A 20,975-nucleotide genomic window follows, 5' to 3' on the forward strand; every position below is an offset into this window, starting at 1 on the left:
TATTTTTAATAATTACAGCAAACCTGTTTCTGATAGTCACTAGCATTGTCTTTTTCCACTGAACTGCAAGTCGAGACTTAATAATGAGACTTGGGATTTTATTCCATAAATTGATCTTGCAAAGGCAAGCACCTTGGAAGCCCAATCTTCCTTGAATCTGGCTTTAATATCCTTGTTTACATTTCATTGTAAAAATGCATAGAGTAAAAATAGCAAATATTTGTACTCAAACTGTACACAGAGAGTCCAGGAGCAGAAGAACTTGCCTAGCACTGTCTCTTACCTGTCAGAGCACAGTTGGACATGTTTGCTTGCCCCACAGACTAGAATAAATCACATTAATTTACATTAAAATGTGAAAACTTAAGAAAAAGGAAGTATAAAAGATGTGTGGAAATGTTCAGCTAAACAGCTACTAGATCTTTTGATTATAGCTTGGTTAAGAGACATCAAGTACAATACAGTCTGGATTCCAACTCACTGCAACGAAACCATTGCTTGCACATAAGGGCAAACTATTGGATTGGGCACATCCTAGTCCACTTCTGATTGCAGGACTCTGATCATTCCTTTCAATTTATTCTGGTGTGAGGCTGAACTGTGAAAGAATTCTGTGAGATTCTGTCCTTTCTAAAAGGACCTCCCCATACAAATGGGCCACATGTGGAATGTCAGGTTTGAACAGCTTTGGATGTCTGTGTGTGTCTGCACAGAGGTTTGGAGATTGGGGCCCATGGCCTTGATTCTGTGCCATGTACAGAAAAAGAAGGAAATCCAGCAACCAAAGCTCCAGAAGAACAGCTGATGTGGAGAGATCTCATTGAACAGTTCATGATACTCTCCTGTTATCAAATCCTTTTTTTTGGTCTAGAACCCAAACCTTGCCCTTGCTACAGGAGCCACCTCATTTGCTCTGCTGAGAATTTTCATTTAATGGAACAGGAAGAAGAGAGATCTCCCTTGCCAGCAAACAGATGTCCACCGAGAAGATTCGATGAACTGATCCATTGCAAAATCCCTCACTGCAATCCTTTGGAAATTCAGATGCCCTCTATCCTTCCTTCCACCCCAGCCTAGTGGCCAAAACTTACATACAAAATTATTACTGTAATGTTTTATAGTCACTGGGAAAAAAATATCCATTTGGTCTTACAGAATGATGTGAAATGAATCCTGGCCTCAAAAAAGAAAAAAAAAAAGTCTATTAAAAGTAGTTCTTTTTCCTCCCTCTTCCCTCTCCCAGGCCCCTTTTGCTCCCCTCCCCCAACAATAAAGGATGTTTTGGAACAGCCTTTTCAGGAAACATTTCCACAGCAAAATGCAGCATCATTTATAATATTTAAAGCTACATTTTTGTTGAGATGGCTTGGCAGGCTTTGCTTGCAAATCTGGCAGGATATGGCCAGCTGAGAGTTCGCACTAACAAACTGAGGATATGCTGACACAACAGAATGCTTTAATCATCATTGCAGCAAGCAGGACAAGATCTTCTCCCGCACTGCCAGCTCTTCCCAGTGTGAGAACCAATGGTGCTGCGTGTTCCTCCTTCCCTCCCCTGCCTCTGGAGAGTACAGTTTTCCCTTGCTGTCTCCACTGAACTAAAAAAGCCTCGTTGGGTAACAGCATATAATATAACGAGAAATGGATATTCCTCTTGGCCAATGCTGTTATGAAAGTGCTACCCATTTCCAACACAATAAGGAAGCTTAATAATTAAAAAGAAAGTCCTTAAACAGTATGTGTCTCAATAGAAGGACTATTTTCACTTTCAGCTAAAGCTCATTTTAGGCTTTACCCTTTTCTAAAGCAGAGCTGAAAGCTACATTCAGTTAGCAAAATCCTAATTAGAAACTTGTCCCATTTGAGAGTTGGGAACTGATCTTAGCCATTTGCATAAACCTATTGAAGTAAATTAATTTCACATTTAAAAGAAGCCCTGAGGAATTTAACCCCCAAAATCTGAGAGTTACTGGCTTGAGTAATGCTTGCCCAGAGTAAGACTTGCCCACAGAATCTCCATGATATGATCTGGCTCAGGCAGCCCAAGTTGTTGCACTGCTTTAGCACAGGATTTGATACATCAAGCAATAAAGACCTGTGTCGTGAAAGACACTGTGAGTTGGACTAACCATTCCTATTTCAGGAGCACATCAAGGTATAGGCACTGTTTCCTGGCTTTGTTATACAAAAACTTCTTGCAAACACAGACTCCATAAGGCATTTGGACGTTGCAAAGAATAAAGGTAAAAACCCGTAAGATCCTGTCTGGGGATCCTGAACAGGGCAGCAAAAAATTCACTTACTGCCTGGTCTTGGTGTGTAGGATCCTTGGAACAGTGCTGGTGTCTGTTAGGCCAAGTCCAGCAGGACCCTCTAATCTGGTTTAGGAACTTCAGGTGCCTTGCAGACAGGTAGGTAGGATCAGGATATGTTTCCAAGATGACACACTGTGCATGTTGGGAAGAAGGGTTGATATCTTTGCAGAGTGTGCAGCTTTTATCCAGAACAGAGCCTGGGATGCCATCAGCAGGGATACTTTGGGGAATCCTTGGAGCTGAGAGGGTGTTTGCAGGGTCTGATGAATGAGCACAGTGAACCTGCACCACCTCCATACTCTGAGCTGCAGTTGCTCATCTCCATCTCCAGCTCAGCACTGGGACTCGAGGAGATGTTATCTGACAGCTCAAATTTGGGGAGAAATCCAGCTGAACTGATGTGCTTGAAAGCAGGGGTGTGGCAGAAGAGGACTGATGAGGGAGAGGACCAGAGGGCAATGCAGGTTGGCCAGAAGCAAAAATACTTATATCTAAACAGTCTTTTTGTACTGGGAAATGAGAGCTTTATGTTTTGAGGCAACTGTCATAGTGGATGAGGAAAAGCTGATGAACAGCAGTTTTTAGTGTCTGCAGTTCTTCCACCCGTAGATTACTGGTAATGGTTTCTGGTTGGGAGCTGTACTATAACTGAATGGTTATAACTATAACTATAACTATAACTATATATATAACTATAACTGTACTGTAGCTGAATGGTGCTCAGGTGCACACACACATATAACACAATGCTATATTGCATCTAGAGTTTTGGAATCATTTCCTTCTTTCTTTTGCTGTTGGGTCAGTCACTGACTCCTGATTCTTTTCTTACCAGTGAAGATGTGCTGCCTGGCCACTCTGATTTCACACCCATATCCTGCATATCAAAATGAAAAATTGGAAATTCAGAAATTGTTTTCCCTACAGTCATTTTTAGGCCTAGGGAGTGCTGATAAGAGTGAAAGTATATTGCTTATATTCACATATTGGACACATCTCTGTGCAGCTGATTTTTAACCACTGTAGGAAAGGCAGTTGGAATGGGATTTATGATGAGGCACATCATTTTCTCCAATGCTTGGATGAAAACCTGAAGCATTTGCCAAGTGTATGACTGACCCAGGGGGCTTGGGGTGTTTTCCCCTAATTTTTGTTTTCCTCCTTCTATTAATCTCTAGCTGCAGCTTGGTATAGCTTGTGTTTACAAAGTTGATGTTAGGTCCAGTTAAGGGAGAGATATTACCTCTCATTTAACAGGAAGGAAGTCCCATTAAAACACACTCAACATCAAGAGAGAGTTTACAACTGCAGATCAAATCTGAAATCCCAATCCCCCAGGGCTTGCTGACCTGCACCCCCAGTGACTGACCCCACAGTGGGTGTGCTGAAGGGAAGCAGGGCAGGGCAGGCCCGTGGCACCTCTGAGGTCTGTGACACGAGTCATGACAGGAGTCACCAGGAATTCCATTTTCTAGGACCTCTAAGGGCCGTGTGTGTCAGGAACAGGTGATGTTGGGAACACATGGCCCAACCACATATTCCACATGGTGCTGGAAGGTGATTAATGACCTGCATGGAAACTGCTGTGATTCAAGTGGTCTCAGCTGTCTCTGCTCTGAGTGGTGATGCTGGAAATGATTTTATCTCAAAGTGTTCAATCCAGGCTGCTCATAGCAATATTTACTGTACAACTGGTCACCAAGGAACTCTGTCTGAAGAAGGTCATTTTCCCTGTTTAATGGGGACTTTTGAGCTTCTACAAGAAATGTTTTGCTGCCTGGTTGATGCCTGTCCTGGTGAGGGAAGTGGGCAGGGAGCTGCTGGGTGTGTGCAGGAACACCAAATGACTTTCTCTGGACACGATTTACCTCCAGCATTTTTCTATTGGAAAAGCAGATGAGTGTAAAACACAAGACAAAGTGACAGGTCAGAAGCTGTAAAGCCTGTGGGAGTGCTCCAGTATCCCACTCAGCACATCATCCCTGAAGATGTTATGATGTAGTGAACAGATGACTAAGGAATGACAGTGCAACACAAGCAAACTGAAGTTCTTCAAAGGCAGGCACGTACCAGCCGACTGCTTCTATTTTTGGGTTGTTAAATGTTTTTAGTAGCACTGAAGATCAAAACCCAAATTGTTCATTTATGGCATAGCCCATTTTAACCAAAACTCCAGAGAGTGTTACAACCTACTTATGAACTCCCATTAGCAAGTTTTTGTTTTTAATAAATAAAGTCCCATAGAAACAGAAAGTATTTACAATTAGATCAAAATTTTGAATAGAATTCACAAGAGAAAATGCTATTTTTTGAGAAAATGTTTTCATATCCTCATAACAGTCATTTGTTCTAAATTAGTACACAGCAATTGTCCATTAAATGAACATTTTTCCCTTAAGACCTATTCTTGTAGAAAAGTATTTTAGGCAAAACTTGTTAACCATGATGTAACCATTTAGAATCAGAACATTTCAGTGATTAGTAATTCACATAAAAAATTAACACTTTCCATGGCTTGAGGAAAACATGATGAATTACTATCAATATGGAAGAGAAGACAGAATTTAGGGAGAGCAATATATTTTATTAGAGCAGTTTATACAGTTGAAAGAAAAGTGTAGGCTTTGGGGTGTTCAGTCCCTTCATCCTCACAAAGGATAACACCTGTTCCTGCAAAACTGTCTTCTCTTTCATCTTAGACTGTTGTGACTACGATTACACCACGAGTCTCCAAATATATGGGTTGTTGGACTGAATGGCTTAGACACCGTCACTGCTAAACTGCCACTTTAAAAGCATTGCCCCTTGCAATAGTTGAATGAAGCTCTTTGGGTTAATGTGCTTCTGGGTTACACAGATTTGTTTCCTGTAACAGTGCTGAACTCAGTGTCACTGTCAGAGCACCTCTTCCACAATCCTTTTCAAACAATTTTTAATATTACTTATGTAAGACCATGCCCGAGAATTCTTTATTTTTTCTTTGGAGCTACTTCTGAACTTCCATTTCTACTGAAGCCAGTGGGAAATTGGATTGTATGAGAAATGCAGGCTCAGAGTAATAGTTTTTGCTGTGTGTTACTATTACAGGAATTCAGTGTTGGAGCTGTGGTCCACCTCAGTGCCAGTTCCTCTTCGATAGGTCCTCCTACGGGAGGGGATGACCTCTGCCATTTAATAGAGGTTCTCCCACCAAGTGAGAGATGGCAACTTTTCAAATGTCCAGTGGAAAATAACTTAAGAAGAGAGTGAATAATTTCTTTTGAATTATAACAGCCATAAATTAGTGTGCATGGAATTCCTGCCAGGATCTGATGCTCAGCTGGCACAACTTGCCTGTGTTGAACTGTGCAGAGAACCCGCAATCCTGAGCATTAACATGCAATGCTCCATCTGCTTCAGGGCAATCCTGTCTGAGTTACCTGAGATGAGCTCATTGCACACTCAGGAAGAACAAATACCTGTTCACTTTGGCCTCCCAGTGACTTTATGCCAGTGCAATGTCACCTGTGGGCTTCAAACCTGGAGGCTGAATGATCCAATTCCCCCATAACACTTACAACTGACCATAGGCCCAGAGGTTACCTGAAATAAAGAGTAGGAAACTTTTCCAGGTGTAGAAGGCATGAGCTGAAGGGTTTATTTTAATATTTGTCTCTCTCGGCTTCTTTATGGGATAATTTGCACTGACTTATATTTTCAAGGTCTACATTGGGAGTGAAGCCAATTTATACTCCCTGAAGATCCTACTCACACAGACCCCTACATTACATCTTTGTCCACTTATGTATCCCCACTCAACTTGTCTCACTAAGTTTAAGGCACACTTTTTGCTACATAAATAAAATATGGACATGGGGAGGAAACCAAGGATATTCAATTGAAGACTGCTCCTTACTTTGATATGTAAGTTACAATTGGTGGCTTCTTTTCCCCAAAATTCCCTCTTCTGGTTCACCACTGTGGACCACACCTGCTTGACTTTGGGGGTCACATTCTCAAACTATCAAATGTGGGCAAGCAAAATGTGAATCTGAGGGAATCTCACATCAGTACCAAAAGTGCCCGAAAAAAGAGAGTGTAAGTAAGTTTACCTGCTGTTAAATTTATTTACTCTCCTGTGCTTTGCTCCAGTGGAATTCTCAGGTGACATTATAGGGCAACATATATAAGAAAACTCACAATCTCAACAGCAGTGAATCTCCCAGCATTCTTGTTGCCAGTGATAAACAATGATAGCTGAAGTCAAACTCATGTTGCAGGCTTTCCACTACAGCTGTATCTTCTCAAGAATTAATTCAAACCTTGCTTTTGTTCAGGAGGAGTCACGTTATTCCAACTTTCTATTATGTTTTTGACTATGTTGTTCAGTGATAGTTCATCAAATAATTTGGGAAGGTCTCAGGCCAAGAGTTTTGTACCAACCTATTCCAAGTCAGTAGTGCATATTCCTTAACTAATTCTTCTTAGAGCCCTCTTTACAGCTCTGTTGGTGTCAAATCATGTCACGGAAAGCACAAACATTGTCACACCTGACACTTCTAACTTTTGCCTTTTAAACTCTCACAGGAAGTTGCACTAAGCTGTGACTCAATTTTATTTTGCTGCTGCCTTGGGAGCACAAAATCGACTGTAATATTAAAATGTTTCCCTAGAAATGTTCAAGGAGAAAGACTTTTATTTAGTTGAAAATTTATCTGCATGCTTAACCAACTTGAGTGAAGCATCAATCATACTGGACAAGCAATTTTAAGAAATAAGATAGTTAAAAAATTAATTCTGAAAATACTGCCAACAATTTCATGATATAGATATTTTTAATATTAAAAGTAAATTGTAAATGTGTCTTTATAAACAATATGCATAAAATAGATCTACTATACTAAGCTCTCTCTTTTAAAATGCTGTTTCACAGTAATTTCTTAGGTTTGCAAAGTTTTCCCTCAAAGAAATAGTGCAATCTGAAGAACATACATTATGTCAGCGGATTAGAACTACTCTGGTCGTTAATACAAGTCTTTATAGATTTCCTGTAGGAGTGGATGAAGGCTCATGTCTGTCTCGGTTTTCTTTATGATTTGCAAGAGCTGCACGTGTTCCGTTACAATCTGTCTGAGGTCCGTCATTTTCTGGAGCAATTTTGCAAAGAGCTGTGATGATTCTGGGTGGTTAAGCTTCAGCTGGAGCTCCAAAGCTTGCAACAGGTTGTCTTGGATGTCTTCGATGGGCTTCACATTCAACAACCCTGGGCGATCTGGGAAAAAAATCAGGAGTTTTGAGTTTGTGAAGAGTACGGAAACATCGACCTCATGTCTTAATTTCTGAAACATTTCTCAGTATATTAAGCCTTCGCATATGGTACTTCCTGAGAACTGTTTGCAAATCAATTAATGTGTTCATTTGTCAGATTTTACTGCAATTTGCTCAAAGTTTTTGGACTAGTCTCAGAAACGGTTCCAGCATTTTGTGCAGTGCAGATACAGAGACAGGTTTATACTCCACTACGGTGCATTTTCCACAGTAAACTGAGAGTGTCTGTGGAAGGGAAGAGTGGGATACTGTTGGGGGATAAGAAGTCCCAGGATTCTGATACAGTGTATGTAATCAACATTGACTCTGATGGATTTGCATGCAGTTGCTCCCATTAAAGGTGTTTCCTGCTGAGGTGGGTGTGAACCTATCAACGTTTACAAGGGGCACAAATTCCACTTCTGCAGTCGCACGAACCCGGGATGCTCAAACACCACAGGGTCAGTTCTTCTCCACACCCCACTGCAGCTGCTATTAGGAAGTTCGGTTTTTGCATCAGCTGCTCACTTAGGCACAGAGTAATAGATGTGGCTTGTGCAGAAAATGCCTTTTCTGGGCTCATGCCAACAGCCCGTTGTGCTCCAGCTGGAGGAGCCTGGGCTGGATGTTTCCAGCCACAGTCAGCACCTTGCCCTGCCACAGCCCAGAGGCCCAGAGCAGCCTTGGCACAGCAAGAAGCAGAGTCTTTCTTTTTTAACCGCTATTATCCTCATCATAATTAGCTGTCCTCTTATTTCTGTCTGTCCCCAAATACATTCTTAAGTGGCTGCAATTATTGTTTAACAGAATCTGTAACATTTGTTTTCTAACTTGAAGTAATAAATTATTTGGTTCTACAGCAATGAAAGTTAACAAAATGTTTGATGTCTAAGCAATCAAAGTTGCTTCACATTGTTAAACCCTCACATATGACAATGACCACCATGAATTTGTTCCTGCTAAATTACTTTACACTGGTAACACATCCTGGTTGCAAGAATACTCCATGAAAAAGGAGTCAATAATTTAAATAACATTTGCTGTGTAGCTATGAAACCGATTTGATGGGTTGATCAATAAAAAGCAGTGCCTATATCTTGCCTTAAATTACCTCCCCAAAGCAATAATTTCATCTCAGAAAGGACAAGAGGTTGATCTCTATTAAAACTTTAAAAATAGGGAGTTATTTCCTGTGATTTTAGTAACCTTTCTGTGCATACAGTTCTACTAACTCAGCTTGACTCGTGCTGTACATTAGAAAAAACGGCTGAGAGAAAACAAAGCTCTTTATAAATACATTGGGGTTTTACTTCACGGGAAAAAAACTGCAGTGTAAACTAAAAGGCAAAGTTGGCAGGAAAACAAATGAGTATACACAGCCATGAAAACGAAGGTCACTGATTAGGAAAGGATCCTCAGTTCTCAAAGAGGTGAGCTCTGGTGGCAGCTTTTCACAAACAGCATTGATGGTAACTTTGAATCTGGACCTCAATATTTGTTTGCCAATGTGCTTGTCTTGCAGACATCACTTATTTATCCCACTCAACTGATAACACCATAAAATATGGTTCAGAAAGTCTTTAAGTAAGCATCTGCAAGCAGAAAGTTGTCTCCAAACAAATGGTTCCTTTTTATTCATTTCCTTTGGCAATATTTTCAAGCAATCTTTTTTTTTAGACGGAGAATTTTTGTTCAATGTTAGATATTTATTTTTGATTACCTGAATGCACTGCATGTGCTGCAGAACTTAGTTGCCTTCTTTATGTCTTTCCACAACTCCCCAAATTTCAGAGCTTCAGAGCTGTTAATAATTTTGGGTTGCGATCGCTTTAGATTTGCCTCGTGTGTTGCAGCTGAACTCTGAACCAGCTGGGGCTGACTCCGTGTGCAGGGAGAGAAAAATCAGAAAGCACAAAGACTGTGGCTTTGATTTCCTCTGAGATTAATCTCCATTTGCCCCCTGCTTCTTTGTGGGAATTTTTAGGGTGTGAGTTTTTCAGAAGTGAATCCCCATTCAAACACTTCTCCCCAGTCAACTTTAGAGCCCAGGAGGCAACTCTACTGAGTCCAGAACTTACCAGGGAACCCTCAAATTTGGGTGCTCAAGGTCAACTGAAGTTCAGTGAGACTGTACTGGCTAAAATCCTTAAAATCCCTTGGAAAATCCAGTCTGGTGGTTTTATAATGACCCAGTGGAACCAGAGTCAGAAGAGATGACTATGGCAAAAGCCTACGAGATCATCAGATGTTATTTTTAAATAAGCCAATTCAAGAGGAAGGAAAATTCCCATTGAAGGAAAAGGGATTTTTCATGAATGAGAACTTCAGGATATGGGCAATATTTCTGGGGTGTTGACAGTTTGCAATATTTTCTCAGTAAAAATTTCTTGCAGAGGAAAATGCTGTTTCTGTTCCAAGAAACATATCAGGAAAAAAGGAAAGAAGAGGCAAAAGCTTTAACATCCAGCTATTATGGTATATTTCAAGGTGTTATGATGCATTTGGTTATGTACCAAAAGGTGTGTTTTGTGCAGTAGGGAGCTGCAGAAAGATGTGGCTTGTAGAAAAAAAATACAAAGGAAATGATTAACAGTAAACCTTGGGAAACATTCAGCCAGAGAATAGGAAGAAACAGAAATGGGAGTGGGAAATTGGATGTGATGCTGTGGTGGAGGCCTTTGAAGAGGCTGAACGAGACCAAAAACTCCTGTTTGAAAGCTCACAGAGAAAACTGCAAAGGGAACTGATGAGGGAAGGGAAAGACAAAACCAAGGAGTTTCTTATGATACAATGAAATTTGGTGACAGAAGCCCAAAGAGTTGAAATGATTCAGGTGAGAGATAACTAAAAGTGATTTGACACCATTTTTAATCCTCCCCGATACACAAAAGTTTAGTGGTTTTTTGAAGTTTAGTAGTTTTTTACGAGCTGTTTGTGACCTGCTTTTTAACCATGTGCCAGGAGAGTACCATGTTTCCCTTTTTATTATTATGTTTCTTAATCCAGATTTTCTTTATGTTTTAATTCTTTTTCACACAGCTGCTTCATTTGGTTTGAAAATTCTACAGGAAGCTGTTGTTCTAAGTAAGAAAATGTTCACAGGGACTGGGGAAGGCTGATTGCCCCAGAGTTCCAAGTACCACCGGTACCAGTTTGTGTAAATTGATGTTCTTTTCTATCTCAGGGGAAAATACTTTGTTTATTTACTTACAGATTTGGATGCTTCTTTCCTGTTTCCTAACAACAATTACAATATTTTTTCGTGTTCCTCACATATGAAATTGCCATCTGCATGTCTTGACATTTTAATATCATTGAACAAGTGCATTTTTCATTTAAATACACATACTAAAATCTTAATATGGTAAAACAGGCAAAGATATGACCGAGTGAGCAACTGTGCTACTGCTTTTGCTGAGGCAGACATGAGTCAGCAGTTTGAGACAGATATGAGTCAGCAGTTTGAGGTTTTTCTTCTGAGACTGTCACATGTCTTGTAGTCACCAGGATTTGGGTTCAATGCCTACAGTGATTATCTGCAGTTCTTGGGCTGATTACGAAGCATTTCATTGCTCTAACAAAGAGCAGGATTTGTGTAGCAGTCAAATATGAACTATTTCTTGCTATTATTCAGTGATAAAACTGAAAATATTTCTGATCTCAGAATGCAGCCAAATTCTGGAATGCAGTGTTTGAACAAGCAGCAGGGATTTGAGGCTTAAAATTTCCTGTAAAGAACACGCTCAGAAACAAGAAAAGTGAATGCAGCAGCATCTCTGAATTCACATCCCAGCGTTATTGCACCTGGGTCTGTACAGGAATATCCTGCCACAAACACTGCTGTACCCAAACACTGCAGGATCCTAAACACTGCAGAAGATAATACACCAAAGGTCATCCATGACGTGTAAACATGTTACAACATTCCCTTTGGAGCTTTTTCTGTATTTGACAACAACCTCTTTGAGTGAATTTGCTGTGTTTATAAGTCTTGGTTATCCCAGTAAGGTTTGGAGTATTTTCTTTTCTGCCCAAACAGAGACATCCAACTTGTTCTCCTTAAGCCTTTTTCTTACGATGTTCTTATTATTTTGACTCAGAGATATATAACATTTTTAAAGATGCCTCAAGTTCTTCAATATGTATAGCACAGCACTCTCTGAGGATGTGTCTCAGTGGCACAGAGGAATCCAGCGGGGAGGAAGAAGATGTCCTACAATAAAGCTTTCCAAATCTCATTTAACTGAAGTGTATTTTGCAAAGAAACCACAACTAAAAGAATGTTGTAATAAGAGTTTGCCATTGCTATTAATGGCTAAAAGCATTTCTGTTGTACAAACAAGGTGATATCCTACTGCTCACAGAGTCTCTCTGCCTCATCAGCATTAAATTCAGAATATAAGAACTTGTTTGCCATTTTTGTTGTTTTATAGCACCAACAATAAGAACTCTTCAGCTTTGCAGTAATGAGTTCAGAATCACAGTTGGAGTCATTGAGACAGTGATGCTGCACTGAGCAGCTCAGAGACAGTAAAATGAGCAACTGTGGAAGTACATTCATTCTGTTGCTGTTGCAGTTTATTTGTCAGCCTCTTATTGTTATATGGGCTTTTTGCCTTTTTATGTCACAGGCAAATACAGCTGTTTTGATATCAAAAGGCTGAACTGTTTTACAGGGTGTGTGGCAAATTCCAAACACTTCACAATGAAAAGCTTTCTACATGTAATGTTCCAGCTGGAATTATTTTTGTCTTTCCCTTCTCTTCTTCTTTGTAGAGCTGCACAAGGGCCAGCACCCCTGAGCCAGCAGCACCCACAGAATGTCCCCAGGTAACGACAGAGTCACAGTTACAGCACCTGCCTGGGTCTTTTCTGGTTTCACAGACTGGGTTTTTTTATAAAGATATTTGTACACAGGATTTCTTGAAGGGACTTAAACATTGCAGTATTCTTGCAGCTAGTAAAGTCCTCAAGGTAATATGAACTGGCTTTGAAATCCTGGTTTCAATGAAATCATCCTGGTTCTATATTCATATAGTTCTTACAGAAATACAGTTTTGCAAGGACAGAGCTCTTACAGAAACACAAGCATGTGAGACAGCTGAGAAATAGGACTTCAGTTCCATACCACATGAGATATTACAGTCCCACAGTTCAGATATGTCTCATATCTGACTGTAAAATTCGTGATAAAAGCCATTCTATAATTGGCAACAAAGCTCAATTGTTTTCAAAATATAAGCTCAGGTTTTACAAGTAGCTACCACGCTTTTTTGGAAAAAAAACCCCAGTTCTGAATAAAGATAGTGAGATCTTTGTTATCCAGAAATTAATGGATTTTCCTAGAAAGGACTGATTTTATTTATCCATACAGATTTGCTTCAGAGACTTAAGAACTAGTGATTAAAAATCAGTAGTTCTTTACAGATCTCTGTTTACAAATGATTCTCAAAAAAAAAAGACTGGTTGATAAATGTGGTTCCACGCAGTCAATTACTTCATGTGGATCGTTGTCTTCCTGCATTCTAAATTGGAAGATTAGTCACATTAGTTCTGTTTCCTCTAACATAAACCAAACACTGCTGAAGACACGGCTTTGCAGATTACAAGTTCCCTTTTTTCAATTAGGAGTGAATTTTGAGAGGCCTTTTTCTCATCTGTCAAATTTCAATACATTAAAAAATGCAAATTATTGTCATGTTTTGTGTAGTGCCCTAATGTGTTTGTGTAATTTCTCCTCCCTCATCAAAGCCAACAAAAAAATATACCAGCAACGTGTTTTGCCTTCCTGAATTAATGCAGAGTCCTCAGGGATCATCGTGTTCAGAGGTTTGCACAAGGAAATGTCTTCTGGGAACTCTCCTTGTTTGAAGTGGAATTAGTCGAATAAACCATATTGTGATACCACATTTTTACTGAATGAAACACAATGCCAGGAGGAATTGTAGGTGATTTCAAATGAAGCTATACATAATAATGCACTCTCAGCAGCATGTTTGTTTTTAGAACAATAGCATGTGGTTGTGTTTGATTGCTTAAACGTAATTTAATAACAGAATCCTCTGCGTTGCTCTGCAGAGGAGCTGAATCCAGAACATTCAGCACATTCCTCCCATTGATTTCTGCAGTTCCTTGTTAAGCCAAAATACACACAAATCAGTGGGGTAAAATTTTATTTATGCAACATCACTAACTTGATAGTGTTGGCCAAAATAAGACAGTTTGAAATGTAGGTCTGATATCTCAGATTCTCAGCAGAAAGGTGTCTAAGTGAACTAAAGTCCCAAACCAGAATAGTGACGTCACCTCAAGAACAGAGAGAACACCCTGACTGGCTGCAAAAAGCTGAAAATTCAGTGTCTTTTTCAGTGAAGTGTTGGAATGTGTGTAGTCTGATACCTGGGCTTTCAGATTCATATTTTGCTGAAAGCATAATATGTAAAGATAATACAAAAGGAGCAGCTGAGGAAACCCGAACAGAGCACATTAGGCAGGCACACAATGCCAGTTTTCCTCAGGCATCAGGAGACCATCATTTTCCTGAGAAATGCATTTTTTTTCCCCCTCCCTTTTAAAGGAAAACATTATCTTGCATGAATGAAAAAAACAATAAAAAGCACCATAACAATCCTGCAAGCTGAATACCACACATATTTTGAAATTGTTCTGGAGTCAAAGCTATTTGTGTACAATTAGCCAGCCACACAACCTAATTGCAGGTTTGAAAAAAATCTCATGCAGAATTTTAGCTCTTGCCAGTGAAATTCCACCCTTCCTGTTTTCCCAAAGACAGGCCTGATTTTGTTTTCTACCTAAATGAACTGCTGATTCAGCAGGCACTTCCGGCTCCATCATTAATAGCAGGTCATTTACATTTTCACTTTCTGTCTGAAACTGAAAAAATGGCAAACAACTTTAAGAAAGTTAAAAACTACTAAAAAATCTACGTGTAAATAAACTCATTCCCACCCTGTAGTGCTGAGCACTTTCCTGTTTGGACAGGAATGAAAAGTGTCAATTATATCATATAAAATATCATATTAAATAAGAGAGCACTTACCTCCACTTAGGATAATGACAGCTATAAATATTGCCAGGTCACTGTCATCTAATTCCAGTGCATTGAACTTCACAGCAAACTCAAACTTGGGCTCCATAAAGTCACAAAAAGGTTTTCTCAGGCTCTTCAGAAACTCCCGTGTCATGAATCCTTGTCCTTCAGATATAAGAACTCCGTCTTTGTTCATCAGAGAAGCCAGGAGAGTATATATGATCTCATGGACCCCATATTTCAGGAGAGTTACTTGATCATTCAGGTCGAGGTTGACAAAACCTGGAATGTTCTTGGCGAACTCGGTGATCTCCTGCACGGCCTCCACCGAGCGGAACTGGCACCGCTGGAAGATGCGGATGGCGACCTCCTTGTTCTCCTCCTGCAGAGGGGACACGTGCTTGCACTTGATCTGGTCTTCTCCCATCATCAAAGAGTTCATGTCATAAATTACAAATGGCTAAAAACAGAAGGAAAAGGCAATTTACTTCACTCGTCCTTTCTAGGAACACTTGGCTCCTGAGAAACAGGATTGGCAAACAGGGGTTTAACTCATCAGCACCACTCAGGGATCTACAAGGGAGCTGTCAAGGGAAGTTGCCCCTAAATAGGGAAATTTTCCTAAACCTGTTAAAGCACACTCCTCACAATATTAAAATGAAAGGCCTAATGGTTCCTAAAGATTTCTCACATGGTCTGTGAATCTATGTTAAAAAACTGCTTTGGACTTTGGCTGATACTTTTAAAAATAATTTAAAAAATTGGGGAGGGGGGAGGTAAAGAACATTATTTAAAAATATTCATGATTTTTAGCTTTTTCTTTTTTTATTTGCTTTTTGTTTTACAAAATAATTCCAGAATTGGAAGTTTGGAATGCTTAACAAAACACTAAAATGATACTCCTTTAACCTGAATTATAATGGCTTCTATACAACAGAATTTGGTAAGTGCACAGGGACCTGTTTGCACTTCTGAGTATATAACTTCTTTTTTGTAAAAAGACAGATTTTGATTTCTTTTTTTTTGATTACTTTTTTTAAATTATATTTTGATTCCTTCGTATACTGCCATGTTGTTTTCAAGTTCTTCTAGGAAATACTACAAGTAATATCAACTTTCTGGTATTGATTATCTGATAAATGTAGTGTTTTGCTGTTAATTCCTTTAAAAACAACTAAGGATATATTTAAACCTGCACAACTTGCCTATGGGAAAGAAAACACAAATAACATGATACAAACTACAGCAGCACAAATCAGAACACGAGCAGGAGTCTGACTGTGAAATAAACTCAACTGGAAAGAAGTGATTTTGAAAGCTGATTAGAAAAAGTAGTGCCAGAATATGTTCATTGGGATCTGGAAACAATCTGTTTTGGAATATGCAAAAGAAGCTCCTGGTTTTAAAGAAGTGGTTAACTGAGGATTTCTCAAATTTATTTAAAGAATCTTTTCTTTACAGGATGAATGACCGACTAGTTCATTGCTGCACTGAACAAATATCCACTGATATAAGTAGGTTTGTTAACCTACATGATTAATTAATTAAAATACAAGGAAGTAGACACCAACAATTGGACTAGAGAAATACTTTTTAAAATTTCTGATTATAGATTCTAATGCCTTATTCATACAGGTGTCCCTGTATAAATAAATCATGAATGAAAATCATTCTCATGGGTTTATATTCACTATATGTTGCAGAACAGATTCAAAAATAACCCAGTCCTTCCTATACATAGTCAGTGGTCCTTTCCCATAGAATTAGGTTCTAGAAACTCCTAAAATTCTATTCCTTTATGACTAAACCAGTTTCGAAGTGCAGTCAGTGCACAGAGCTGTCTGTGAGCTGAAATAATTGTATCCCCAGGGGAGACTTTCAGCCTCCACAACTGCCAGTTAAATCCGTGTTCTGCTGCTCCGAGACAACGGAAGTGGCACTGCCACTGCCCCAGGGCTGCCACTGTCCCACAGCTGCCACTGCCCCACAGCTGCCACTGTCCTGGAGCTGCCACTGTCCCAGGGTTGCCACTGCCCCAGAGCTGCCACTGCCCCAGAGCTGCCACTGTCCTGGAGCTGCCACTGCCCCACAGCTGCCACTGCCCCACAGCTGCCACTGTCCCAGGGCTGCCACTGTCCCAGGGCACTCCGAGCTCAGCCCACAGCACTCACTTCAAGTGGGGGAGCTGTGACACTATTTTTCCACTTGCACTAAGGATTTGAGTGTGAAACTGAGAAAATAAACGCACCACACCGAGGAAAGCCAGGAGGACAAGGCACTTTTCAAGAGGTAATGACATTTTGGCAGCAGGAAAGTTTTACATATAAACAAATATACATATGTATATGCATGCATATGTGACATAGGGGAATACCAAGACTGTAGAAGATGCTTTTAAAATACATGTTTTAGTAATAGCAGGTCATTTCTTTCTGTTGTTTCTAGGAGAGCACCAAGTAAAAGAAATCTAATCTGGCACAGTCTAAAAACTTCAAATAAAAAAGGAGAATGCAATTAATGGCATATTTATATTTTATCACATGTATATATTTTCACATATATATAAACTCAAATATATATATAAAAATTCATACATATGTATAAAAACTCATATATAAAATTCATATAGAGGTATAAATTCACATATATATAAGTTTACATATATATAGACTCATATATATATATAAATTCATATATATATAAAAATTCACATATATATATAAATTCACACACATATATATATGTAAATTCACATATATATAAAAATTCTCACACACACATATCTATCTATCTATCTATCTATGTATCTATCTATGTAATTCACAGGCACAGATGTTTGTTAAGTACCCAGCACAGCAGAGCAGCAAAGCACACATTGATTGAGTTCTGTGACAACTTCACAGACCCTTACAGGACACAGGTAGGGTTTGTGGATGTGCTTGGGACCTCAGAAACAAACTTCCTGGAAATGTCTGGAAAATGGAAGACAAAAACACTGTAGGTGCCCTGCCCAAACTTCTGTCACCTTCCACGGTGGGCAGCTGCAGGAAAAAGGATCAGGCCTGGTGACATTTTTAGGGTGAAGAGGAGGAAGCAGGATATATAATTACACACCTCACTTCTATTCCTTTTCCCAGTGCAGGTACATAGTTATCATTAAATTGCTGTATTAATTCTTTCCCAGTAATTATGTTTCTGATAGAGAGAGGGAACTGCAGAAAGCCATTGAAAAAGCAATGACCTCCAAGTGGGCTTAGCACAGCAGTTTCTGCAGAATAAATAAACCATGTAGTTCAAACTTCATATATTCCATGCTGAAAGTTACTCAAATTGTGTGTCTGCCATATCTAAAGTTTTTAAGTGAGGGGTGCAACCAATTTACAGACAACATTGAAGTCAGTATTTTAACTGTCTTTAAAGAAAGGAAGAAAGCCTGAAATACCTCCAAATTCTTTCCTGTCTTTGAACTTGTTAAAGAAAATAAAATCCTGACAATAAAATTTCTGACAATGATTTTAGAAAATATATCAAACTAGGAGTTATAAGTTTTGGAAAACTATTTTGCTCTTTCAGTATTAAAATAGTGACAAAATTCAAAACCTACCAAAATGATCAATTCTTATTTAACCTCCTTCTCACTGATACAGAAGATTTTTATGCATTGCCATTGAAGTTTCCAAGGCAACCCACAAATACACGTCATTATTTCTTACATTTCCAAGATTTTCTTGTACATTCTCCTAAAATTCAAATTGCACCAACACAGAACCACAATCTGACCTGAGATAACCCAGTTAAAAGCAGGAAGTCATCAGATCATCATAAGAATGAGCATCATAGCTCAGGCTGGTGATGGTGTGGGTGCTGGCAATCATTTGACACTTAGGAAAAGGAATATTCCTTTGGGTACAGCTACTGCTGATAATACACTGTGATATGGATGTTTGAGTAGGACAGCAACCAATTCCTGACAGCTCGATGTCCACCTCAAACAGATAGTGTGGGAGATAACCTTTGGGGAAGGAGAAGAAAAACGGGAAGAGAGGATCAGAGAATACAAAAAGGTTAAGATGACCTTCAAATTCTTGTACTGGTTTCAAGTATTTTATTAGGTGAACTTGGAGTTTTTTCAAATAATGTTTACTTATTCTATCTAAAAACATTTCCTGTGTTTCAGACACAGCTTGAAATATGTAACTGCCAACAGCAAAGTTGTTCTTTTTTTTTTTTTAAGAGATGTGTTGTCAGCGTGGTAAATCATTTACTCAAAAGAAAGGAAGACAAAAAAAGAGGGAACTAACTGATTTGTCTGTCGTCTTTCCTGTCAGGATCGCCCTTGCCTTGGCTTTGGTCAGGGGGAAGGACTTGATGTATGAGTCATACAAGTGCTTGGCCAGTGCTCGCAGATCGGCCGACTCGGGGTTTAACTGGTCGATGTCGCTGGAAATCTCTGCCAGGAGCTTCTCCTTCTCCGCCTGCGGCATCCGCCCGAACCTGATGGCTGAAAACACGACAAGCGGTTACCGGGGCTGCGCCTGCCCCTCCCAAGGCACCTGAAGAGCTTTTGCTGGCACCTTTTGTTGAGGGCTCTCGAAGCTTGTACTAAACCAGCGGTAAGGCAAGTGAGAAAGGAGGATTTTCTCCAGTAATACAAGCAAATCAGCTGAAGAGCTTTAAAGAAATTTAAACAAATAAACCTCTAAGAGGAAATAATCTATGTGCCCAAACCTTGCTTGGAAATGCAAATCTATTGTCAGCTCACCTGACAGGGTTGGTAAAACCCCGTGATTCTACCTCCAATCTAAATAAAATCTAAAGAATATTTAAGATATTAAAATTCTGTTGGCTTAGGGTAGGAACCACCTTTCAGCCTTGTATTGTTCGGGGCAAATCACCACATGGACCTCAGATTCTTCATTTATTTAGAAACAAAGCCCTCACATGCCTTGCAGAAATAAATTCCTAAATAGTTCAGCAGAACTTAATGTAGCAAGTGCTAAAAAATGTTACCATAAGAATTATGGAATGAGGAAGTAGGTTGTCCAGTGAATAAAAAAGCCAGAAAAGACTGAGTTCTTCATGGTACCTCTATGTACATGAAGCGTTCAAAGAACACAAAATTGTTCTACCTCATCATATGATCTCAAAATTGCTCAATATTAACCCACAGTAGACTCTAAATCTCCTACTTTTACACCCATGTACTCACTATCCAAGCCACTATTTATTCATATGGGGACTGAACTGGCTTATGTTTCAAATGAGCCATCAAGACCAAGACTGATTTATCACACAATATTTCGGTAAACAGAATTGATTTTATATTATGAAAACAAAACAGAACAAAAGAGCATCAAAACAAACAAACAAACAAACAAAAACACGGAAAGAAGAAATAAAAAGTTTGCATTTTGGCCTTGGGAAATAGAAACATTATGAATATTTTTTCAGTGATTAGTGTCTTCCTTGGATAAAGCAAAAGTGCTGTTAAGATCACACATACAGATGATTATATTAAGGGTGTTTACTTTGGAAAGGACTGGCCACTTTTCTTTTATGAGTTTGCTTGCAGTGTGCTCGTGGGCACAAATGACAACTTTGTTCAATAATAATTATGCCAGAAAACATACTCCCCTCTCCATTTTTCATACATTATGTTTATTGATCAGTTGTCTTATTTCATGGCTGTAGAAACAAGGTTGTTTATTTTTGCAACTGTACTACATTTGTCTTTCAGCAAACCCAGTCTCAGGATGTACGTGCTGCATATTTCAGATTTGCTTGGCTGTTCTTTATTGTTAGGTGACTGAACACCAGTAGTTAGGAGTCCTAAATCTCACTGGCATAGGACTCCCTTTCACTAAGGTTATCCCTACAAACAAGGGATAAAAAAAGGAGATACACATTGTTTGAATATTAACTTAACTCTAAAATAGCTTGTACATTCCCCAAGGCATTAAAATCATCAGGAATTTATTTTCATCTTTCCACTTTTTTTTTTTCTTCTCCCCACTCCCCTTTTTAATCAGGTATCTCCTGGAACATTCTTAGTGATATGGCACAGAGTATATACCAGCTGTGCCCCTGATTGCTGACACACAATTGTTCAATGTAGAGACTTTATTGAAAACAGAGATTGTTTTGTCATTAGAGGATAAATAAGCTCTATAGTTGTATCCTTTTAAAGAACAGAAGCCAGACTGGTAACAAGCACCTTGCTAGAAATTCAGACATTCAACTAGCGCCTGTTTTTTCCAGGAAGTTCGCTGGAATTGAGTGGGATAGCTTCTTTTTTCAAACTTACAGAAGCTTTCCACAGTCAT

General features: G+C 39.2%; 1 protein-coding gene across 4 annotated transcripts in view; it reads right to left on the reverse strand.

Moving 5' to 3' along the window:
- Positions 1-6,972: 6,972 nt before the first annotated feature.
- Positions 6,973-20,975, reverse strand: part of PPARG (peroxisome proliferator activated receptor gamma) — a 54,160-nt gene continuing 40,157 nt past the window's right edge. For 3 of the 4 annotated variants that reach the window (XM_027703146.1, XM_027703147.1, XM_027703145.1), the window contains 3 exons: positions 18,954-19,153; positions 14,662-15,112; positions 6,973-7,566 (listed from right to left, as the gene is read on the reverse strand). In XM_027703146.1, coding sequence (XP_027558947.1) covers positions 7,319-7,566; positions 14,662-15,112; positions 18,954-19,153 — 899 coding nt within the window. In that variant the 3' untranslated portion in view covers positions 6,973-7,318. The remainder of the gene's footprint in view (positions 7,567-14,661; positions 15,113-18,953; positions 19,154-20,975) is intronic. The other variant, XM_027703148.1, reaches the window with a different exon arrangement.

This window comes from Neopelma chrysocephalum, unplaced genomic scaffold, assembly GCF_003984885.1.
Source record: "Neopelma chrysocephalum unplaced genomic scaffold, ASM398488v2 Primary Assembly neopelma1_209, whole genome shotgun sequence".
NCBI lineage: Eukaryota > Metazoa > Chordata > Aves > Passeriformes > Pipridae > Neopelma > Neopelma chrysocephalum.